Raw genomic sequence first — 23,765 nt, 5'->3', positions numbered from 1 at the left:
CAGACTGTAACCAAACACTGCTGTCAGTGATCTGGAGTGATGTTCTTTATGTCCATTAGTTTGCCCTTCTATACAACTGTATTTGAGTGTCAAGGTCAAAAAAACATAGAGTACATTTGAAACAAACGTAGCTATTAATGGCGCAGTGCAAATCTCAAACCAATTAGCACTGAACCCCTGTTTTGCAGTGTCTGTTGCTCAGTCCAAACCCGGGTTGTTTTGGATGTTTCAACTCTTAAGCAAATGTTAATGGCCTTCTTCAGGGCCAGAGAGGGAGGCAGAAAGATTGGACTGAGTCGTGTACAGCCTTAGTTGTTAATATCAATATCTGCAATGTGAATTCTTTTGTTATTGTCAACCCTTCCTATTGTGTCAATCAAGATGCTCACAGCAACTATGTCTATTTATTTGCATGCTCAAATACAATAATAAATAAGAACCAAGTTATTTATAAAGAACACATTAATCCTGTATACTAAAAAGAGTGTATGGTTCTAATTTGCATTTTTCACCTGACCTTCCACTCCTCTAGGGTTTAAAAATCCAGAATGTAGAAATGACTTCAAGCTGTTTGGGCAATATTATAAATAACCTCAAAATAAAAAATAAAAAATAATGAAGTTGTCACATGGAATGATTCAACATCTGGCATTGGCGAAATTAATAAAAATGACATAGGTCGAGCAAACATTAGCCGAAAAAGAAGTATGGTTCTTTGACTTTCAAGGAAAAGATTGACATCTGTCAGTCTCTAATTTGGGTTCATGCCCCTTGCCCGCTTCTCGTGAGAATAGTCCTTTCTCTCTGATAAACATTCTCTGAAGATACAGCAAGCATCACAGTATTGTGCGCAGCCAATTTTTTGTCAAAACCTGTCAAACTTTCCCAACATTAATAAACAGTAAGAACAATCTCCTTTGTTTACAGAAAACCTCAATCACGTAGTTCAAAATAATTTTGCCCACAATGATGATACAAGCAGCCTCCTCCCTCCATCGACGGTTTATGTTACAGAAACACAGTATGTCAACATTTTACAGCAGCCCTTGGAACTTAATCCGAGTACCCTGACTGATACCAGCAGAGAAGGCAAAGACACAGGTTGGCTTTAGAATGTAAAATTGTAGTTGGTACGTGTGTCCTATGTGGTTTGACCTGTACGTCTTGAAAGAAGAAAGCAGATGTAAAAATTGGCACAGAGTGATTTGGGGGAAATCTGAAAGTCAGGCTTCAGAAACTTAAATATTTCTTGGCCCTGATGGTGATGCCTGGTCCTTCCAGACAATGTATGAGCAAGTCTTTCACATTCTAGTCACCGAGTATTCAAAGATCATCTTTAGAAAGAAATGCAGGGCTTGGATGGGTCCTCCTGATCCAGTTGCTACAACCGAGTTGATGTTACTCTCTTCAAGTCTCGCCGCTGAGCCAGGCTGGAGGACAGCACAGGTTCCAGCTTAGGTGCCTGAGGTGTGCAGTTCAGGGCATAATACGTAGCTGCCATTGCACCCTGTGAAAGAAATGCAAGAACAATATGTTCAGAATATGTGATCAATTACACCTATGAACGCATTTCTTTATTTATTAAGTAAACAGCAACTAAAGATTGGTTCAAAAAATTACTTGAACTCAATCTCTAACATCACCAGCTTAAGCAGTCATACAGTTATAAAGTATGTTTCTTTAAAATCCGTAGCGGTTGCTTCTTACCGGCATTGGGGGTGGGTGGTTTGCGGTTTTGGGGATCAGGGGAGGGAATGAAAATAAAAACACTTACCTGTGTCTGCCACCTCTCGTTCCTCTTCGCCTGCTTCCAGGTCTCCAGGGCAGGAAGCAGGAGCTGGAAGCACCCTGGCTTCCAGACTCCCCTAGCCAATCACGGTGCTGCTGATAGCAGCGTTGTGATTAGTCTGAGCGCTGCGGCTTGGTGCTCAGAGAGGAAGTAGGAGTCTGGGCATGTTCCCCACCCAGGCTGTAATGCAGCCTTGGTGGAGAACATGCAAAGTCTGCATGACTGTGTGGCCGGCCCATGGCAGCCAGCCAAGCATTCATTCAAACTTAGGTGAGTGCTACCTATCCACCCCCTGTTCCTCTGACACAGGTCATCTCTGCCCCACCCCTAACCTGCTGAGCAAGGATGGAGAAATAAAATGATAAGAACAATGTGTTAATATCACTATTTTTCCTTTTTCGACCTGCTCACAGAGCAGTGGGTCGATGCTCCTCCACCTTAGCTGAGGAGCTGTTCCTATTTGAAATACAGAATCTACAAAATAACACACATAATAAGCGGACCATTACTTTTGTCGCTGTTTTGTTACTGTGAAGTCTGAATGACAACACAGTTTTTTCAGTGTGAGCTGAAGTCCACATTGGCATGTCTTGCCCCACACTCATTAAATGCAACACAAGAATACTCACATGAGAACGCACTGAGAATAAACTTATGGAAGACAAAAACAATGGCAATAAACGTTTCCAAGAAAAAAACACCCCATTGGTTCCTGGATACACAATGACTAGAACTAGCAAAGGAATACAAATATCTATGAGTCCTGCTAGACAACAAAGGTTCTTTTAACCCTCAAAAATAAGCACTAAGACGGAAAGGCAACACTATAACCTTTGTTATGAAGTCCCTAAAAAAGCACTCTCCGGGCCTTCACTGACACCCCTACTTGAGGTTATTCAAATGAAACTCATCTTGGAAATAACATAGCGGAGTGATATAAAGCGAGGAAGAGATGTAATTACTGTGGAAAAAATAATTATCCGGGCATATAGAACGATCTTCCAAATTCCAAACTACACCTCTCCTGCACAAATAAGTTTAGAGTTTAGGCCCCAGAAACAGACCCTGGCTAGAAGGGGTGTTTTTATAAAATTATGGCACAAGATCAGAGGAGCAGATCAAAACACACTAAATTAGCATCTCTGGACTGATTTGACACACAAAGGGACATTGCCGCCTGGAGCATACCTCAGAGACTCCCTAAAACAATTAGGGCTGGAAATTGCTTGGGAATCATCAGTCAAATACCGGTTTTAAGAAAGTGGGCTCTAAATCGGTCAAAGCACTGTCAACGGTAGAGGACAAGGCCACATTTGCAAAAAGGGCACACAGCTGGCTTGTACTTCACGACTATGTCGCAGCTAAACCACAATCATACTTGAGTGCAGGAGTCAACATCACACTGAAAGAGAAATACTTAAAATATCGGCAGGGCTTAATGCCAATTCTGCCTCACCTTCAACTCCGGAAGTGGAAGCCTAGAGACAACACCTGCGGTCTATGCACTGAAGGAATGGAAGAACTTGTTCACATAATCTGCATGTGCACAAATTTAGCAAAAGAAAGATGTTCACTACTTCCTCTGCTCTACAATCGAGCAGGGATCCGCACCCGCAGACAGGCAGTGCTGGCTTGCTTCAAATCTGATGCCACGCAACTGATTTGCCAATTCACAAAATTCCTCAATATAGCAGAGAAGCGAGTGCATACAGAAATACACTGCAGAGCAAAGGCTGTCGGCAAACAAAACAAGGAAAGAGGGTGCAAGGCTACCAATGCGGAAACTCGAACTCAAGGGGCCTCATTTATGAGGCCTTGCGTCAGTTTTGCGCTTCCGATGCGTCACTTTTTGTGACGCATCGGCGGCGTAAAACATGCCTCCTGTTGCGCACTATTTACAAAGTGACGCATCTAAGCAGATGCGTCACTTTGTAAACCCCTGCGCTACATTATACCTGCGTCAGGTATAATGTATGCAGAGGGGGCGTTCCCCCGCAAAAAGCCTCATAATAGTGACGCAGTGAAATCTATGAGATTTCACTGCGTCACTTTTAGGACGCTGTTGCGTCAAAATCTTGAGCCTGCCTCACAGCAGGCGTAAGACTGACGCAAGCCCTTTCACATGGGGCTTTCCCCATGTGAAAGGACGCATTGCTGGAGTTGCGTCACTTTTGTGACACACCCCAGCAATGCGTGACTTTTGCGCTTACAGATACGTCAGAAATACTGACGTATCTGTAACTCCTTGCGACATGATGCGTCATACTGTAAATATGACGCATCATTGGTGTCGCAAGGAGGACGCAGTGAAAAGTGACGCATCGCTGTTTTCACGCAGCGATGCGTCACTTTTCATAAATGAGGGCCCTTGGGTCTTTTAACATAGGCAACTTTGCCCAGTGGAAATATGAACACATTGACAGAATAAAGAAATAAGAACTCTAGAACAGCTTATGGTTCGGAAAACCTGAAATAAGACACATTTTCCAGTGGGTTCTTTTAATCGCATCGACTTCAGTTTAAATAGGGACTTTTTAACAACTTTGTATCTGTTTACATCAAGCTATTTATATGGTATAGGGCGGGAGGGAGGGTCAATAACATGCACACAATACTTAATATAACTGTATCTACATAATTGTATCATCGCTTCCCTTGTTGTATGTATATTATTCCGAAACTTTACACAGTATGTGTTTGTGCAGGCCTGTAAAGCTCAACACACTTTGTTTGAAAAAAGCTATTTATATATTATGTACTTGCAATTATTTTAATCAATCAAGCATAGTAAATTACTTACTTACTATCCACCCGCCCTGGCAGCCCACTTTCGAAAGACATGATGGAAACCCAGGCTGAGTACATTTGCATATTTGCAAGGCTGCTGTGGTTAATATTTGTCTAGAACGACATATGAAGCACCCAGGTTGATTTTGAAACTTTTGAAAAGGGTTCCTATCCACTTATTCCACTGTTTAAGTATGAAAACGTCAGTAGTTTAGGTATGCAATCCCTACTCTCCAAAACCCTTGTTTTTCCCATCACAAATAAATGCAAGTGCATTTTCACTCATTCTTTCGTAGCCTCTCTTTGGATCCCAACATGTTGATCTCCAGGGCTAAAACACATCACAACATCTACCTGGTCTTTCAGAGATCATCACCAGTGGCAGCATTGGACCCAGAATGTGACAGCGTGGCTTTATGTGCCACAATATATAAAAACGAGAAAGTTTCCATCCACTGGTGGGTAAGCTTACCCCATGGTAACTGTGCCTTTACAGAACCTTTGGCAGTGATACGCCAGAACCTCGGTTGGCAGGAAATCCTTCTGAAAGTCATTTTCAGCATGTGACACAGCTTGGTTTGCAAGGGAATGTCACCATGCACCTCAGATATGCCTCCTTAATGGTGGGCAGAACTCACATAATTTTAAATAGCATAATTACATGAAATTACAGCAAAAGTACGCCAAGGTGCGCCTAATTACGTGAAATGCATCTGGCACTCAAAAAATTACCCATCGGTCAATTTGGGTAAAATTTCAAATCAAAAATGTAATTTCATGTTGATTTCTGGTTGCATTAGTTCAAAACACTGGCTCGCTTGCCCGGATTTGTAGCTTTTGTACTCAAAAGTTCCCCAACGGTCCGCTAGGGTAAAAAGTCTACCTGAAATGCTTATTGGCCGTTCACATTAAAGGAACTGCCACTTGCATGCAAAACACTGCTGGTCACATTCTGATTGTAGTTTTCCACTTAAAACGAACAGTCTGCTCAGGCAAAAAATCAACCTGAAATGCTGCTCACATTAAAAAAATTACAAAAATGGTATAATTTCTCCAGAAATTACGTGATGTGGTGTAATGGCATGATCTCGAAATTTCATGTAAATTTCATAATGCACTTTTACCAAAGTTACGCCAATTACTCCAGCGTAAATAACATTTGGACCAGACCCATTGACAATACTATTTCCATAGATTAATTTGATGTGCATGTCTACGTGTAAACCGCCTTTTCGTTGGGCAGATTGTGGGCAGTGCACACAAGGAGATTGAGATCTGCTAAATTAAAAGCTGCCTTAGGAGACATCAATCATCCAGAGGGTATGGTAACAAAGGTCTCCTCTTCTGGGGCAACACCGCATGCCTCCCTCCTTCTTGCTCAGTGGAGAGGTTTTAGCCCAGTGTTCATATGAAGCACTGGGAACGGGTTTGGCTCCAAGGTCATGAAACCAATCATATCTGCACTTTTTCTTGCATGCCATCTTCCAAATGTATTACTTTGAGTGTGCCCTCTCCACCTGAAGGTGTGCCATACCCCATTAGGATTCACTTCCCTCCTTGGGTGACAACATCTGAGTGGGAGCTGCCCCATGTAAGGGTTGCCAAGAAGGAACACATTTCTGCCAAGTAAGGTCACTCCTTCACCTGCCAGTGTCTCCCAGACTGCAGGTATGGTGGAGTAAATGTTGATTACAATATTTTATGCTCCTTATCCTTATATATTACAACGTTTTCTCCCTTGTTGCATGTTAGCATATTTCTATTTGTCTGCCAAGCGTGAGCAGGAATTAAGAGCACATTTCCTTAAGATAACCAAGGGGCAAGTAAAAAAATTGTGTAACTGGTCCTCAGTTATCTGAGCAACGGAGGGTCATCAAGGGTCCTGCAAAAATGTCTGTTAAGAGATGTTACAATAATCTCAGCTCTATTCCATTTTACTGCACAAAATGTCAATCTTAGGTATCCATAATTTGCTGGTTTTGTAATTCAGTTTCTTTCTGTGGTTGTCTTTGTATAATTTTATAATTGCTGTAATCACTGAAGCACAGGGGTCTCCAACCATTTATGCTCTGATTTCTACTTCTGGCCACAGAACAGCATACTGAGCTGTTGCCTAATATATGAGTACTGAACAAGGGTACATAACGTCAACGTAAATAAAAAACATCCCTAGAGGATCCCAGGCCTACTCCAGTGAGCATACAGCATTAATGCTAATTGAGCTCTATAGCAAATGTTAATTTTTAGGGGTCCTAAAGGTCAGTGTTGTCTCTTGTTGAGCAAGACCGCTGACTCATTGTCAGTGAAATTGCTCTCCCTCCCTCGCAGCTCCACCATTAAGTGAGGCCTTCCCCCGAGCCCGGTTGTTGTTCGAGGCCCTTCTCCACCTGCAGGTTTCACCTGCACCTTGTCCCTGGTAGTCCAGTGGACCTCTGTTTCCTCCACTTTTCACTCGTTTTTACCCTTATCTCAATATACCCTTTCACTCTCCTTCTGTGCCCTCTTTGTCTTTCCTCCACTCTTTCTTGCACTTTTGCTGCCTTATTTGCACTTTTCTCTCTCTTTTTGCCTTTTTCCTTTTTCCTTTTTCAGCCCGTTTTTCCCTGATGCTGCTGCCCTGCGGCCCCTCCCCCCAGCAAGATCAGTGCGACTGGCCCAATACAGATCCCTTCCCCGCTCACGCCTCCCAGCACTTCAGCCCTCCCCGACCCCTAATTAATTGGGGCTGCGCCGCCGGCACGCCACAGGCAAGCCTGTCTGCACCCGTCCACGACCTGACTGCGGCCAGTGCCAGGAACCCTGGATCTCTGCACCGCCAACTCTACGACCCAGCGGCACTCCAAGCTCTCAACCCAGGCCACAACAACAACTGCAAGCTAGCATCACCAGCCGACACCCACGGACCCTTCAGCTGTCACTGCTGCTGGCACACCTGCAGCACCGCCAAAACCACAGCCCCAACGCAACCTGCCCGCAAGAACACAACCAAACTGAAGACCCTGCAATGCATCCTCCTCAACGTCCGATCCCTCCACAAACACGCCACCAAAATCTGGGACCTCCTCTACAGCACCTGGACCAACACCACCTCCGGACCGGACATCGCAATCGCCATTCCCCAAGGATACAAGATCTCCAGGAAGGACCGCCCCACCAGCCCGGAAAGAGGAATCGCCATTGTCCACAATTCCTCCCTCTGCCTGAGCAAACTCCCCGACGAGCCCACAGACCTGATGGAACACCTTCACTTCAAGATACTGGCCAGCCCTACCTCCACCCTCCGAGGAACCCTGATCAACCGACCCCCTGGACCCCGCGGACTTTTCACCAACTCCATCAGGGACATCATCTCCCCACATGCCATCATGTCCACCAACTAAACCCTACTGGGAGACCTCAACTTTCACCTCGACAACCAACTGCACCCCAGCACCACATCCCTCCTGGACAACCTTCACAATATTGGACTCCGCCAGATCGTGACCGAACCTATGCACTTATCAGGACACACCCTCAAACCCCTCTTCACAACAGGAAACTCCATCACCTTCAGCCACACCACCGAACTCCCATGGACTGACCATCGATGCGTCCACTTCACCTTCAGAACACCCACCAACCACAAACACCAGCACCTGCTCCCACGAAGAAACTGTACCAAAATCACCGACGACCAGCTAACCTCATCACTCAACAACTCCACCCCAACCATTGCAGAAAATGACGACCCCAACACCGCAGCCTGAACCCTGCACAGATAGATCTCTGACAGCACCAACACCATAGCCCCCCTCAAGAAAAACAACAACACCCACGCCAAGAGCTAGATGGTTCACTTCAAGAGTCCAGAGGCACTTGCTGCCAACTCAAAAAGTCCTGGAGGAACACCAAATCCACACAAGTCCACAGACACCAGCACCTGTTCCCACAAAGAAACTGGACCAGAATCACCGACGACCAGCTCACCTCCTCACTCAGCAACTCTACCCCAACCATCGTGGAAAACGATGACCCCAACCTAGCAGCCCAAACCCTGCACAGATGGATCTCTGACAGCGCCAACACCATAGCCCCCTCAAGAAAAACAACAACACCTATGCCAAGAAAGCCAGATGGTTCACCACCGAACTTCGAGAGTCCAGACGCACCTGCCACCGCCTCGAAAAGACCTGCAGGAACACTAAATCCACAGAATCACACAACAACTTAAGAGCCACCACCAAGCCCACCAACAACTCATTAGAAATATGAGGAAAAAAGCGATTGAAGACAGAATCTCCACTCATGCACACAACAGCAAAGAACTCTTCAACATCATCAAGGAGTTTGCCCAACCCACCAGTGAGTCCACCGACATCCCTCCCTCACAAGACCTCTGCGACAAACTCAGCACCTTTTTTCACCACAAAATCAAGCGCATCTACGACAACTTCGACTAAGACAACTAACACGCTGAACCCTTACCAACCACCCGACACCCTAAATCCAGCGATCGATAACTGGACAGCCCTCACCACCGAAGACACACTGAAGACGATGAAGTCAATCCACTCTGGGGCCCCCATGGACGCCTGCCCCACCACATTTTCAACAGAGCCGCCAACACCATCGCACCCATTCTCTGCCACAATCAACTGCTCCCTGGCAACCGCCTCGTTCCCTGATGACTGGAAACACGCTGAGATCAACCCCCTCCTGAAGACCTTAAAAACTACAGACACATCTCCCTGCTCCCGTACCCAGCAAAAGTCATCGAGAAAGCCATCAACAGCCAACTCACCACATTCATCGAAGAGTAGAACATCTTCGACTCCTCCCAATAGGCTTCAGAAAAAAACACCGTACAGAAGCCGCCCTCCTCACCACAACAGACGACATCTGTACCCTACTGGACAAAGGAGAAACAGCAGCCCTCATCCTCCTCTAGCTCTCAGCGGCGTTCAACACAGTCTCACACCGCACCCTAATACGCAGACTCCACGACGTAGGGTTCCAAGACAAGGCCCACCACTGGATTTGTTTCTTCCTCTCCGGCAGAACACAGCGGGACAGACTCCCCCCTTTCCTCTTGGACCCTACACCTACCACCTGGGGAGTCCCCAGGCGTCCTCCCTCAGCCCTACGCTCTTCAACGTCTACATGGCTCCGCTCGCCCCCATAGTCAGAACCTACGGACTCAATATTGTGTCATACGCAGACAGCACCCAACTCATCCTCATCCTCTCCCTCTCCAACTAACCCAACACCGCCAGACACAACTTTAGAGAAGGCATGGAAGCCGTCGCCAAATAGATGAAAAACAGCTGCCTACAACTAAACACCAACAAATGGAAGTACTCATCATGGGCCCAAAAATCGACACCTGGAACATTACCTGGTGGCCCCCCCGCCCTTGGAAGCCCGCCCACCCCCACGGACCACTTACGCACCCTGGGAATCATCCTGGACTCAGAGCTCAAAATGGACCGCCAGATCAACTCCGTCTCGTCCTCCTGCTTCCACACTCTCCGCCTCCTATGTAAGACCTTCAAATGGATCCCCTTCGAACACAGAAAGACCGTCACTCGCGCCCTGGTCACCAGCAGGCTTGACTACGGCAACGCTCTCTATGCCGGAATAGACAAAAACTTCACCCGCAAGCTACAGAACCTTCAAAACGCCGCCGCAAGGTCCTCAATCTGCCAAGACACTGCCACATCTCCCAGAACCTGAGCACACTTCACTGGCTCCCCAGCTAGAGTCACCTTGAAGATGCTAACCCACGCTCACAAGGCCCTCCATGACACCGGACCAGCATACCTGAACAGCCTACTCAAATTCCACGTACCCCAAAGGACCCTACGATCAGCCTAGCTCTCCTACGCTGTGGTCCCCCGCACCAGAAAGACCAGATCTGGAGGCCACTCCTTCTCCTTCCGCGTGGCCAGAGCCTGTAACGACCTTCCGCTCCACCTCAGACAGATAACATTGCTCCCCATCTTCCCAAGAAACCTCAAAACCTGGCTCTTCGACAGACCCCCTCCTACCCCCCAGCGCCTTGAGACCCTTACGGGTGAGTAGTCGCGCTTAACAAACACATGGTTGATTGATTGTTTATGATTCATACAGAGAGGTTAGAGTCTAAATTAGACTTGTGTTCTCATTTTCATGTAATGCTCCAATTTTATGATTTATGGCATGAAGAACCACTAGCAGTAATACATTTTGAGAGGCCCATAGCTATCTACTAGTAAGCATATCTCAAGAGTTATAAGAACACCATACAAAAGCAAGATAATAATGAGATACAAATTAATGTTTGAAGAGATTACTTTAGGAAGATAGGCACTCTTTAAATAAAGGAAGAAAAAAAAGAGTAAAGACACTAATAAAGCTATGAAGAATGGAAACTAAAGGAAGAAAGAAGGGAAAGAATGAGAGGAACAAATGATAAGGAAGCCAAGGGAGAAATAAAAGTAAATGTGAGTAAGAAAATGGGGAAGAGAAAGGACACAAGAGGCAACGCAAGAAAGAAAGTAAAGATAGGAACAAAGAGAGGAGAATTGGGGAAAATGAGAGCTAGAAGTGATGGAAGAGAGAGAACGGTGGGGAGAGCATGAAATAGGGAAAGTTAAACCAGAAGAGAATGAAAGAGCAAAATGAGAGATATAAAGAAGAGGACAAAAAAGAGAGATTGGAGTAAAAAGACATTATATATATAGGAAAGAAACCAGCAAAACAAAATAAGTCGAATGTTCATTTTCCTGTATTGATGGAGTTGTGTTACCACACACCGCAAACATCTCTTGTCATGGATGCAAGCAACGGCAACCAAACTTGTACTCCAGTTGAAATGACCAGAAACTCTGCACCTTCATGCTGTGAGTGGAACTGGCCCTGAGAGATAAGGCAGCATGCCCTGCAACCTATGAACTGTGCTTTTTTTTCCCTACTGATGATTGAGGAATCATGAAACACGTGTCTAGGGATACGAACTAAAACTAGTAATGCAGCACTGGCTATGAACACTTTGAATTGATCTGAGCGAGAAATAATGAACTACATGAACCATCATGCAAAAGGTAATTTCGTTGGGGCGTGTCTGGTGCGCTCCCACCTCCCTGAAAGTATCAAATTCCTGTGAGCTGACGAGCTCGGGAGCCTGCACCTTCATGCTGTGAGTGGAACTGGTCCTGAGAGATAAGGCAGCATGCCCTGCAGCCTATGAACTGTGCTTTTTTTCCCCTACTGACGATTGAGGAATCATGAAACACGTGTCTAGGGATACGAACTGAAACTAGTAATGCAGCACTGGCTATGAACACTTTGAATTGATCTGAGCGAGAAATAATGAACTACATGAACCATCATGCAAAAGGTAATTTTGTTGGGGCGTGTCTGGTGCGCTCCCACCTCCCTGAAAGTATCAAATTCCTGTGAGCTGACGAGCTCGGGCGCCTGCACCTTCATGCTGTGAGTGGAATTGGTCCTGAGAGATAAGGCAGCATGCCCTGCAACCTATGAACTGTGCTTTTTTTCCCCTACTGACGATTGAGGAATCATGAAACACGTGTCTAGGGATACGAACTGAAACTAGTAATGCAGCACTGGCTATGAACACTTTGAATTGATCTGAGCCAGAAATAATGAACTACATGAACCATCATGCAAAAGGTAATTTCGTTGGGGCGTGTCTGGTGCGCTCCCACCTCCCTGAAAGTATCAAATTCCTGTGAGCTGACGAGCTCGGGAGCCTGCACATTCATGCTGTGAGTGGAACTGGTCCTGAGAGATAAGGCAGCATGCCCTGCAACCTATGAACTGTGCTTTTTTTCCCTACTGACGATTGAGGAATCATGAAACACGTGTCTAGGGATACGAACTGAAACTAGTAATGCAGCACTGGCTATGAACACTTTGAATTGATCTGAGCGAGAAATAATGAACTACATGAACCATCATGCAAAAGGTAATTTCGTTGGGGCGTGTCTGGTGCGCTCCCACCTCCCTGAAAGTATCAAATTCCTGTGAGCTGACGAGCTCGGGAGCCTGCACCTTCATGCTGTGAGTGGAACTGGTCCTGAGAGATAAGGCAGCATACCCTGCAACCTATGAACTGTGCTTTTTTTCCCTACTGACGATTGAGGAATCATGAAACACGTGTCTAGGGATACGAACTGAAACTAGTAATGCAGCACTGGCTATGAACACTTTGAATTGATCTGAGCGAGAAATAATGAACTACATGAACCATCATGCAAAAGGTAATTTCGTTGGGGCGTGTCTGTTGCACTTCCACCTCCCTGAAAGTATCAAATTCCTGTGAGCTGACGAGCTCGGGAGCCTGCACCTTCATGCTGTGAGTGGAACTGGTCCTGAGAGATAAGGCAGCATGCCCTGCAACCTATGAACTGTGCTTTTTTTCCCTACTGACGATTGAGGAATCATGAAACACGTGTCTAGGGATACGAACTGAAACTAGTAATGCAGCACTGGCTATGAACACTTTGAATTGATCTGAGCGAGAAATAATGAACTACATGAACCATCATGCAAAAGGTAATTTCGTTGGGGCGTGTCTGGTGCGCTCCCACCTCCCTGAAAGTATGAAATAGGGAAAGTTAAACCAGAAGAGAATGAAAGAGCAAAATTAGAGATATAAAGAAGAGGACAAAAAAGAGAGATTGGAGTAAAAAGACATTATATATTTAGGAAAGAAACCAGCAAAACAAAATAAGTCAAATGTTCATTTTCCTGTATTGATGGAGTTGTGTTACCACACACCGCAGACATCTCTTGTCATGGATGCAAGCAACGGCAACCAAACTCGTACTCCAGTTGAAATGACCAGAAACTCTATGTGCATGAAACCTTTTACGGTCAGCCTGTACATCTAAGTGTAATTTAATTGGAGACACTTTATCCTTTTGGTCCATACATAATTTGTTTAAATAAGACCCACGTTTATTCATAACCTATTGCACACACGCAGCTACTAACAGCTTTAGTTCATGAACGCATATGCAGCTGTTTACTCCTGATTTGCTGCATCAAATACGGAATTTTAAGGGATATAATTTACCGAGCAGGAAGTTATCTGCTCCGGGGGGGGGTTTCTTACCATATTACATTCCTACTTGAATGCTGTACCTTCTATCTAATCTCAAGAATAAATATACTACATGAACATTACAACAAGGACCCATCATCTTAATTTTACTGAATTTAACAGTATGGTAGTATAATTTTTTATCTGAAATGGAACTGTAGGGCCTTCAGACCTTAAAATCACACTGTATGAGAGTTACTTATCAACAATGTCTTTTCCGGCATTTGAACCTTATGAGTAAAATCTATTTTAGACAACAGAGGCTGTATAAATAAAACAAGACTTAACCAGACGAACTTATCAGTAAGATGATATTGCTTAAAATGTACATAAACATGTACTGAGGATTGTATGAAACTGTGGTGGGTCTATTTCTATGAAATTGATTTTATTTTATTTCCTCTTTGTATCAAAGATTTTAATTGTTTTAGACGGTCTACTTCGATTTACAATCATGTGTACATTTGTATAATCCTAATTTGTGTAATAATGAATTTTGCACTGCTTTTATGGTTTTTATTAACCGAAATAAAGATATTTGACCGACTGACTAACAGAGACTGTACAGCATCATATATAATACAATTGATTAAGGTTTTCGTGGGTACCAAATGATGCATGGGTTAGTTCAGTTCACTAAACAGAGCGTACCCATTGCACAGATACTTACCTTTACAAGATGAACATCATGTCTGCTGAGTTGATTTTTGGACAAATACTCCCTGTTTACTATCCAGGGATGTCTCAGTACTTGGACTGCAGTCAGTCGCTGGTGTGGATCTACATATAGCATCCTTGATACTATGTCCTATGATAGAAAGAAAAACGACAGGAAAATATTAACTGACTAATTCTTCCTATATGATCATTGAACAACAGTGTATTCTTCGTAATGATCTGTGCGTTCCCCAGATTATCACAGGAAAATAACATTTGCAAGTACAGAACTACACCTTGCGGTGATGCTGCGCATGCCTAACCCCTTACAATCTTCACTTGCTTTTTAATCAATAATAAATACATTGATGTACAGTAAATGTAATGGTGTTCTAAAAGATCGAGCAAATACGTTACTGATTGAAAGGTCAGTGACAAAAATATGTGCCTTTTAAACTAATGTAGAGTTATTAGCTATTACAGACACATTCAAAGAGTAAAATCCCAAGTGCCTATCTACCCTATACTGGAATTTGCTGTTTTTATTGCAATTGTGTTTGCCATTTGTATCGAACAAACATAATCTGCTATTAGGGTGAAATTATAATGCTTTTTGAAGAACAAATGACATACCTTCGGTAACGCCTTTTCTAGTAGAGACTTTATCAAACCACAGATCAACCACCTTGAAGTATTTTCCACTGACTCTAGACTAAATCCAGAAACCTTAGAAGCAGTTTCATTGCATGTCAACAGATGGCATCATGCAGCTTCTATGTTGGGTTCATCCTGCCCCAGGCATGATGTTGGGGCACTATCTTTGTGCCCTATCCCCACACTGACACCAGTTTCCACTCTGACGGATGCAGAGTCTTTGAAATCAGCTTTAAGGCAGTATGCAGACTTTTGGTTGGAATCTTAATAATGGACTTTATGAGTCCATTCCACTGAACGGTGAGGAGGGTGGGTTGGTCTGGAATCTATGGTTAGGTAGGCTCTCTACCAGAAAAAGCATTGCTGAAGGTAAATAACTTGTTCTTCTGGCAGAAACTTCTAACCTCAGATTCCTCACCTTGTAATTAGATACCAAAGCAGTGCCTCCCAGGTGGTGGGTCTGTGGAATGGCTTAGAGCAGAAAATTCTGCAAGACAGACAGGGCAAAGTGACCATCTCGAGAGACCTAGCTATCCAGACTGTAATACTTGCTGAACATGCAGAGGGTCACTCATGCAGCAGCCTAGCAAGTATCCAAAATTGGCACACTATATGCCAGCTTACTGGCAATAGCCTTTCCTGAGGTCGAATGAGCGCATAAGCTTTTTGGAGGCTACTGCTTGGCTAGTCCAACATGTATTTTAATCTATATTATAAAACATCTTAAGATGGTTCTTTTTTGCAGTGCTTTTACTTTCTTAGCTCGTAGAAACCAATTCAAAGTTAGTTATCATGTTGGTAATTTCTGGTTTGATCCACATAGAAGATAGTGCCCATGCAATGAATACATTCTTCCTCCTCAGAAAAGTGTAATTACCTTGAGCACGAATGCCACTTTTGTCCAGAGGACTAATTTGTCGTGGAAGAAATATCATGGGGAAACCTTGGACAATGCCTGTAGCTCTCTCACTCACATAGCCGTTGTTATGGTGATGAGGAATGCTGTCTTGATGGTAAAAAGATGAAAAGAGTAACTATGCGTGAGTTTGAAGGGAATGCACATCAAGTAAGTGAACACCAAATTAAGGTCAAGCAAGACTGGAGCAGAGGGTCTTGGTCATGAAGTTGATGGTGGTGGTGAGCATGGCCCTGGGGTTGGAATCATGGGTAGTGCTGAGGCAAATGCCCGCAGCGAAGGGGTCAATATTTGTGTGAAGTCGAAGATACAGTCGGTGTCATCAGATAATTCACCATTGGCAAGATAGCTGGAGACCCCTTCGGATCTGAGGCACCTGAATGTGCTCCAGGGGGATCAGTGTGACACCAAATATTTGATTCATGGCCATGTGTAGCTGCAGGAGCTTTTATGGCATTGCTGTCTATTCAGGGAAAGGTTGAAGCAGGAATAGTGCTGAAATCAGCTCTGCTCTGGGGGGAACGATTCAGCGGATTAAAAGCCTGGTGAGTAACATGAATCCAAGAGCTGCGAGTGGTGAGATGAGATAGAGGCAGATGGTTTTCTGATTATTTATGGGACTTTTTATACATACTCGAGCCCCCTAACCTTGATAATGTTTTTGGAGCGGCATGAGGAGTGGAAGCCCTCTGCGCCCGTGATGTTGACCAGGACTTCCAAGTGTTCGACTTCAACAGTGAAATTCTTTTTGGAACACAGTAGTTTGATGACAGTGAGCTTTGCCTGACAGATATTTTTCTAGTTTAGCTAAGTGAAGCATAGACACAACGCCGAATCATGTTTTGAGCTGAGGCACCAGAAGCAGACTTTGTGGGTGTCCTTTTCGGACATTTGTCGGTTGCAGTCATAGCATGGTTTAAAACGGGTGTTCTAAGGGGGTGATGTCTGTACACTGAAATACTTTAGAGGGGAAAATTCTCTGTCAGATATGACAGGAATCAAACTCTGGATTCACACCAGTAGTAATAGAAAGAAAGAAACTGATGTCAGTGCCGAGAGGTGATGCGCATATAGTGCCCCCATCATCATGTACAAAATGGGAAGAACCCGATACAAAGCTCTATGGTGCCACAATGTTGACGAGCAAGGGAAATGCTATAAAAGTTTGAACGTTTCTGGATCCACTCTAGCATATGGGGGAAGGTCACAAGGTGAGGAATCTGCAGTTAGATTTCTCTTTCAGAAAGTCCTGTTGAGTTGCTTTCAGAATTTTCATCACACCGTGGAATCAGGTTTTGTTTTGGTTTGAGTGACATTGTATCACTCTTTAATGTGGTAGTCAAAATTGGTGCTGGACCTATTATATGTCATGTTCAGTATGGCTGGAAATGTTGTCTTGTTCTTTCCAGTCTGTCAGAATGTCTATTCTGTATGTTGGAATGGAATAATGATCCTATATTCCAGGAGAGGCGTCATCCAAAAGGATTACCTTTTGTGGTTACCAAAGGGCAAAACATGCATAAATCACATCCTGTAATTCTTTGTCTAATCATAATAATGCCATTACGTGCATTTTACTTTTATCTCCCTTTCATGGCAGTCAATTCACCAGAAAGCCAGGTGTAGTGGAAATGTCATCCAGACCTCGCGGATGGCATCACACTGTTAATACCCTTATTCCACCACAAACTAATTTCACTATCATTTGCTAACCTACATCTGATCCAAGAGGTTACATCAACTATGAAGATTGTCAAGCTGGTCGAATAGTAAGGAACTATTCCATGAAGCTCCTACATCCTTCCCGTATGCCAACAACGTTATCAGATCTAGCGCTTTTCAATATTAGTGCTACAGAACCACACTGCTACACTGTGTTTTGAAGAAATGCCTCACTCAATTAAAACAATAGGAAGAATACTTTTGATCCTTTCCTGTGGCCTGTATTCTCTTGATTGCCCACAGTTTGCTCCCTCAATACGCTTCAGCTCTTTGAAGCTATGCTCTACTCTGTAGGCTCATCATGAAGTACTTTAGGTAGATGGTTGTATGATGGAAAAATGCATGCATTTGCCAGGCATGCCTTTACCATGCAATGTCGTTACAATGCAAAGTCTTTACTACAAAGCAAGCCTTACCACGAAAATGCCTTTACCATTCATACCTTTACATATTAATTAATATATATATATATAATATATATATATATATATATATATATATATATATATATATATATAAACAGTTCACATCCTTTGAGAAACCGGGACCCTCGGACTGCGGTGCACACCAGGGTCAAAGGCACCCTGTATTGCGTTTCACCACACGCTAACAAGCGTGAAAATGCACTCGAAATCCAGTATATATTCACCATCCAATTATACCATCCAGCAAAGTTCGTGGGTATATATTCTTTTATTCCAGCATGGAACACAGTTCATGGAACTAACCCCCAACGCGTTTCAGCGACAACTCGCCTTGGTCACGGGTGAGTAGTGTTAGCAAATTAAACATTTAAATAAAGTTTTCAAACCATCGTGTATAGACATGAAAAAAGGACAATGTGCATAAAGTAAAACACAGCGGCCATCTTGGCATGGTCAAGTACTCATAATAATGTGCCCAAGTGAATATCCATTCGACTATCTAACTCTTGCAATAATATATGCTATCACTTCTAGCAACAATATTGAATGATTTATCCAATACCTGCACCATAACAGTTCAAAATAATAATTGTCCCAAGTGGGGAAAACATTCTAATTATGCGAAAAGTCATGAAAAAAGTCCATGCTGCTATGTTCACACAATCACATTTAAAGCAGCACGAAACACATATAACAAGCAAGTGCATGATGGTGACAATGAGAACAGGGTGCCTTTGACCCTGGTGTGCACCGCAGTCCGAGGGTCCCGGTTTCTCAAAGGATGTGAACTGTTTATACTTCTTCAACCGGTTGACCGCTTTTCTCTTTGGGCGTTCTACTCCGCGCTGGCTTAAGGAAAAGCACAACAAGCACAGCAGCAAGCAACTCTGCGGACCCGAGCCGCCAAGGATCCCGGACACGTTTGTGGCTTCGCAGGATCCGAGACACTTACGGAAGGGTGAGTGCTTGTTTAGCCGTTGGTAAAGCCAGGTTCGTTTTCACAGACCCCCGTCTCTCTGTAACACTGACTATTGACAAATACGGGGCTCTGCTTATAGCGGAATATTGCGGATGTTTGGCGGAAGGAAATGATGTTTGTTTAAATAAAAACGCCCTATTGGAGTCGAGTGACTGTCTCCGGCACGAACGCCAGCACATTGTACTGGGAGAATCGAGCGGAGGTTTTCCAGCACGTACAGCATATACCGTTCCAGCAAATAAGTTCGGGTTTATTTCCGATATATGGGCATGTGGGGTTGAATATTTTCAAACTCCTTGTATCACAGCCATGGAAGACGAAACAGAATCACGTAGGAGATTGAGAGCTCAAACAATGTTTGTCCAAACAACAGTGCCTAAAGCTCAGCCCGGGAACGCCAACCTCCCCACTTCCTTACATCAGAAATACTCCAAATTGGAGAAATTAATTAGGAAAGAAGTTTCCAAATGGTGGGAGGCTATCACCCTGGAAAAGTACCAAGAGGAGAAGAGGGTACCAAGGGGTCTAAGAATCTTAATAGCCCCATCCTATGAAGACCCGGATGTAGTATTGGCAGAGGAATGGGCTGAGAATTTGATGGATTGTTCCAATCGGATGCTATCAATTTTAATCAAGCATGCGTGGAAGGACCGAGCAGCACTGTTAAAGGAAATAGCTGATCTTAAAGAGGAGATCACTAAGGAAGACATCACGGAGAATATGACAAAGAAATTGGAGGAAATAGCTAAGAAAATTGCTAAACATGAAGATGAAATTGTTGCAAAGAAAGAACGCAAGTTCTTGCGAGACAAGATTGATTACCAGTCAGGCCGTATCTTCACATTCAGTTGCAAATACGACAATGTCAAACGCAAAGGAATACAGGCTACCCTGGATAGGGTACAAACTGAAGGCATCTCAGAGGAAGAGGTTGTTGAGAGTGATGCCTCAGAAGATGGCAACCTACGGGCACAAACAAACCCAATCCAACCGACAAATTTTTGGGAGGAATTCCGTGTGATGAATCAAACATCTCATCAGCAAAACTGGCAAATAGATCGGGGCAGAGGCCAAAGCAAAGGATTTCAAGGACGCGGCAGAGGAAGAGGCAAAGTTGGAGAAGAAGCCACCACATCCAGCACCAAACAAGGAGGGGCGGCAGGTGGAAAAAGCAGTGGAACCCCAGTGGGAGTGGAAACACGGGGCCAAAAGAAACGAGGAAAATGAACCAAAAGAATGTGGTAAATCTCTCTTCTCGTTCTCTCTCCAAAACAGAACACGATGTGTTACAATTTGGTCTTTCTTTCTGCCCAACCTCGAACTTTATTTACTCTCGAGAGCGAATTGACCTTTTTAAATTTACCCGCAAACTACGTTTGCACAAATGGAACAAACTTAAAGTAAGGAATGTGGGTAAAACAATTGAAACTATTAAGCCTGCCACTGAATCTATTTGGGAAGTCGAAGCTCTGGTTGCTCTAAAGGAATTGGAATGTAATGTATCACCTGAGAGTTCCATTGCTGTTGAATCACTGGGTTTTATTCCGAGTTTGAACTGTCCTAATAGCTTCAAACCTAAATCTAATTTCAATCCCATATTGCCAGCTTGTGGTATTGATGTTTTTGAAACACTTGTAATTGATTTGAAAAAGTTGGCCAGAAAGAAAGACTGGGCATGTGACAATTTGAGTAAACATGAACGTTTGGCTGTAAAGACTTTGGAGGATGATCCCTCAATTATTATCCGTCAATCTGATAAAGGAGGGAATGTTGTGGTCATGGATGTTAACAGCTATGTTGAGGAGGGTATGCGCCAACTCAACAATGTGGAATGTTATGAGGTATCATCCATTGAAAAGATCGAAAGAACGAATATCATGTACCACAATATGTTGAAGGAATGGCATAGTGAGGGCCTGTTAGAATGGAATGAGTATTCTTTTCTGTTAAATAGAAACCCTAAAGTGGCAGTGCTATACCTCCTGCCTAAACTGCACAAGGATGCAGTCAGGCCCCCAGGCAGGCCAATTGTTTCCTCAATGGGATCCCTCCTCGAGAACACCTCGAAATATATTGATTTTTTTCTGCGGCCTTTTGTGGAGGGTATACCCTCGTACCTGAAGGACAGCAGAGATTTTGTCAATAAGATTAAAAACTGTGAGTGGCAGGATAGCTATCTCCTCATTTCTCTCGATGTAGGCAGCCTGTATACCTCCATCAGGCATTTGGATGGTATCGACGCCTGTCGGAGGTTTCTCAAGAAACGTTCTATCTCGTTTCGAGACCATACGGATATGATTTTGAAAATGATGTTGTTTTGTCTCGAAAATAACTTCTTCATCTTTAATGAGACTTACTTTAGACAGCGACAAGGGACGGCGATGGGAACTTGTTTTGCTCCCAGTTTTGCGAATCTATTCTTGGCAAACTGGGAGCAACGGGTGGCTGAGACCAGCACTTTGTATCGCAGCCATGTTAAGACGTGGCTGCGTTACATTGATGATTTATTCATCATTTGGGATGGTCCTGAAATATTGGCGAAGAATTTCATCTGTGAACTGAACTGTAATGATCTTAACCTCACTTTTGATGGTAAGATCAGTAACTGTGTGATGGAGTTTCTGGATTTGAAAGTTGAGGTTGAGAGGAATAAACTTGTCACCAAATTATTCCGCAAAGCGACGGCAGGGAACACCCTGCTTCACGCTGACAGTAGTCACCCGAAGTCACTCATACGCAGTATCCCCTTTGGGGAGTTCCTCCGGGCTCGGAGGAACTGCAGTAGAGATGAGGATTTCTTAAGAGAAGGAGACATAATGAAAGAACGTTTCAGGGAACGTGGTTATAATCCACAGGTGATTGAAGCGGCTTTTGTGAAGGCTAGCACCATCAGCCATGAGTCGCTATTGGTACCTAAGACCGATAAACCTGAAGAACAGGAGGTTATCAGATTTATCTCTACTTACCATGCCAGTTCGTGGCAGATACAGAAAAGCTTAAAAAAAAACTGGAATGTGTTACTTACTGAACAGACACTTACCGAGGTTTTAGGTAGTAACCCAAGCATTACTTATCGGAAGGCTGACTCTCTTAAAGACAAGCTGAGCAGAAATGAGGTTAGTACTACACCGAGGAAGACTAATGAGATAAAGGGCTTTTTCACTTGTATGAAGTGTAAAGCTTGTAAGTTCAGCACCAACGTCAAATCAGTCTATTATCCCATAGAAGACAGGGAAAAACCGATTACACAACATCTTAACTGCCTCTCTGATCATGTGATATATGTGTTGGTATGTCCATGTGCCAAAAAGTATGTAGGGAGCACTATGTTCCCTGCGAAAAAGCGTATTCTTGAGCACATGAGGGCGATCGACAACAGAGATCAAAGCTCGCCGGTCGCCCGTCACTTTGAAGAAAAACACAAGGGCAACCGCAACCTAGTGAAATTCTTTGTGATTGATAGAATTCCAAACATGAGGAGGGGTGGCGACAGAATACGCAGGTTGCGTCAATTGGAGAGCAAATATATTCTTGACCTCGACACACGCATCCCAGGAGGGCTAAATTCTGAAGAAGAACTTAAATGGTATCTGGGAGAGTAAACTATACAGTGGTCTTCCTATAATGATGTATATTGCATATCACGTCAGTTGTTTTCTCAAACTCCTAACAATGATTCTACTGTTTTTAAATCACTTTATATTGTACTTGTTTCTACTTACATATTGTTTGAAGGCCGCTTGTACATGGCATTAGCAGTTCTGATGTGCCGCTCTTGTTTCCCTATAGGTGACACTTTTCTGTGGAGAATAGACCGGGCAGAAGATGTGATCAACCCATGTGGTCACGTTTATATTTCCCACTTGGGACTTAAGGAAATATTATCATGACTTTGGTTTTGACTATTTTTGATTATGATTAATCTTGAAATTGTGTGACCTAATCTGTTTTCATGATTACCTTGTGACCTAGTAGGTAGACCCCCCCCACTGGGGATGGGGGCTCTCACAGCCCGTTCTCATTGTCACCATCATGCACTTGCTTGTTATATGTGTTTCGTGCTGCTTTAAATGTGATTGTGTGAACATAGCAGCATGGACTTTTTTCATGACTTTTCGCATAATTAGAATGTTTTCCCCACTTGGGACAATTATTATTTTGTACTGTTATGGTGCAGGTATTGGATAAATCATTCAATATTGTTGCTAGAAGTGACAGCATATATTATTGCAAGAGTTAGATAGTCGAATGGATATTCACTTGGGCACATTATTATGAGTACTTGACCATGCCAAGATGGCCGCTGTGTTTTACTTTATGCACATTGTCCTTTTTTCATGTCTATACACGATGGTTTGAAAACTTTATTTAAATGTTTAATTTGCTAACACTACTCACCCGTGACCAAGGCAAGTTGTCGCTGAAACGCGTTGGGGGTTAGTTCCATGAACTGTGTTCCATGCTGGAATAAAAGAATATATACCCACGAACTTTGCTGGATGGTATAATTGGATGGTGAATATATACTGGATTTCGAGTGCATTTTCACGCTTGTTAGCGTGTGGTGAAACGCAATATATATATATATATATATATATATATATATATATATATATATATATATATATCCAAACAAATCGGTATTCCTTCACGAGCACTCAAAAAAGAACAACACGCAACAGCATCGGTACGGTATTCAACCAAGTAGGTTTATTACTCCATAAACCAACCGTGACGCGTTTCGCGCT

At 43.6% G+C, this 23,765-nt stretch overlaps 1 protein-coding gene across 2 annotated transcripts in view; it reads right to left on the bottom strand.

Moving 5' to 3' along the window:
* Positions 1-329: 329 nt before the first annotated feature.
* The window catches only part of LOC144763264 (ribosomal protein S6 kinase alpha-2), a 1,818,960-nt gene continuing 1,795,524 nt past the window's right edge, over positions 330-23,765 (bottom strand). For both annotated transcript variants that reach the window (XM_078648717.1, XM_078648718.1), the window contains exons 20-21: positions 14,335-14,472; positions 330-1,507 (exon numbers count right to left, since the gene is read on the bottom strand). In XM_078648717.1, coding sequence (XP_078504843.1) covers positions 1,382-1,507; positions 14,335-14,472 — 264 coding nt within the window. In that variant the 3' untranslated portion in view covers positions 330-1,381. The remainder of the gene's footprint in view (positions 1,508-14,334; positions 14,473-23,765) is intronic.

Source organism: Lissotriton helveticus, chromosome 6, assembly GCF_964261635.1.
Source record: "Lissotriton helveticus chromosome 6, aLisHel1.1, whole genome shotgun sequence".
Classification (NCBI taxonomy): Eukaryota; Metazoa; Chordata; class Amphibia; order Caudata; family Salamandridae; genus Lissotriton; species Lissotriton helveticus.
Note: the sequence above shows the minus strand (reverse complement) of the source record. Positions and strands in the feature narration are given on the sequence as shown.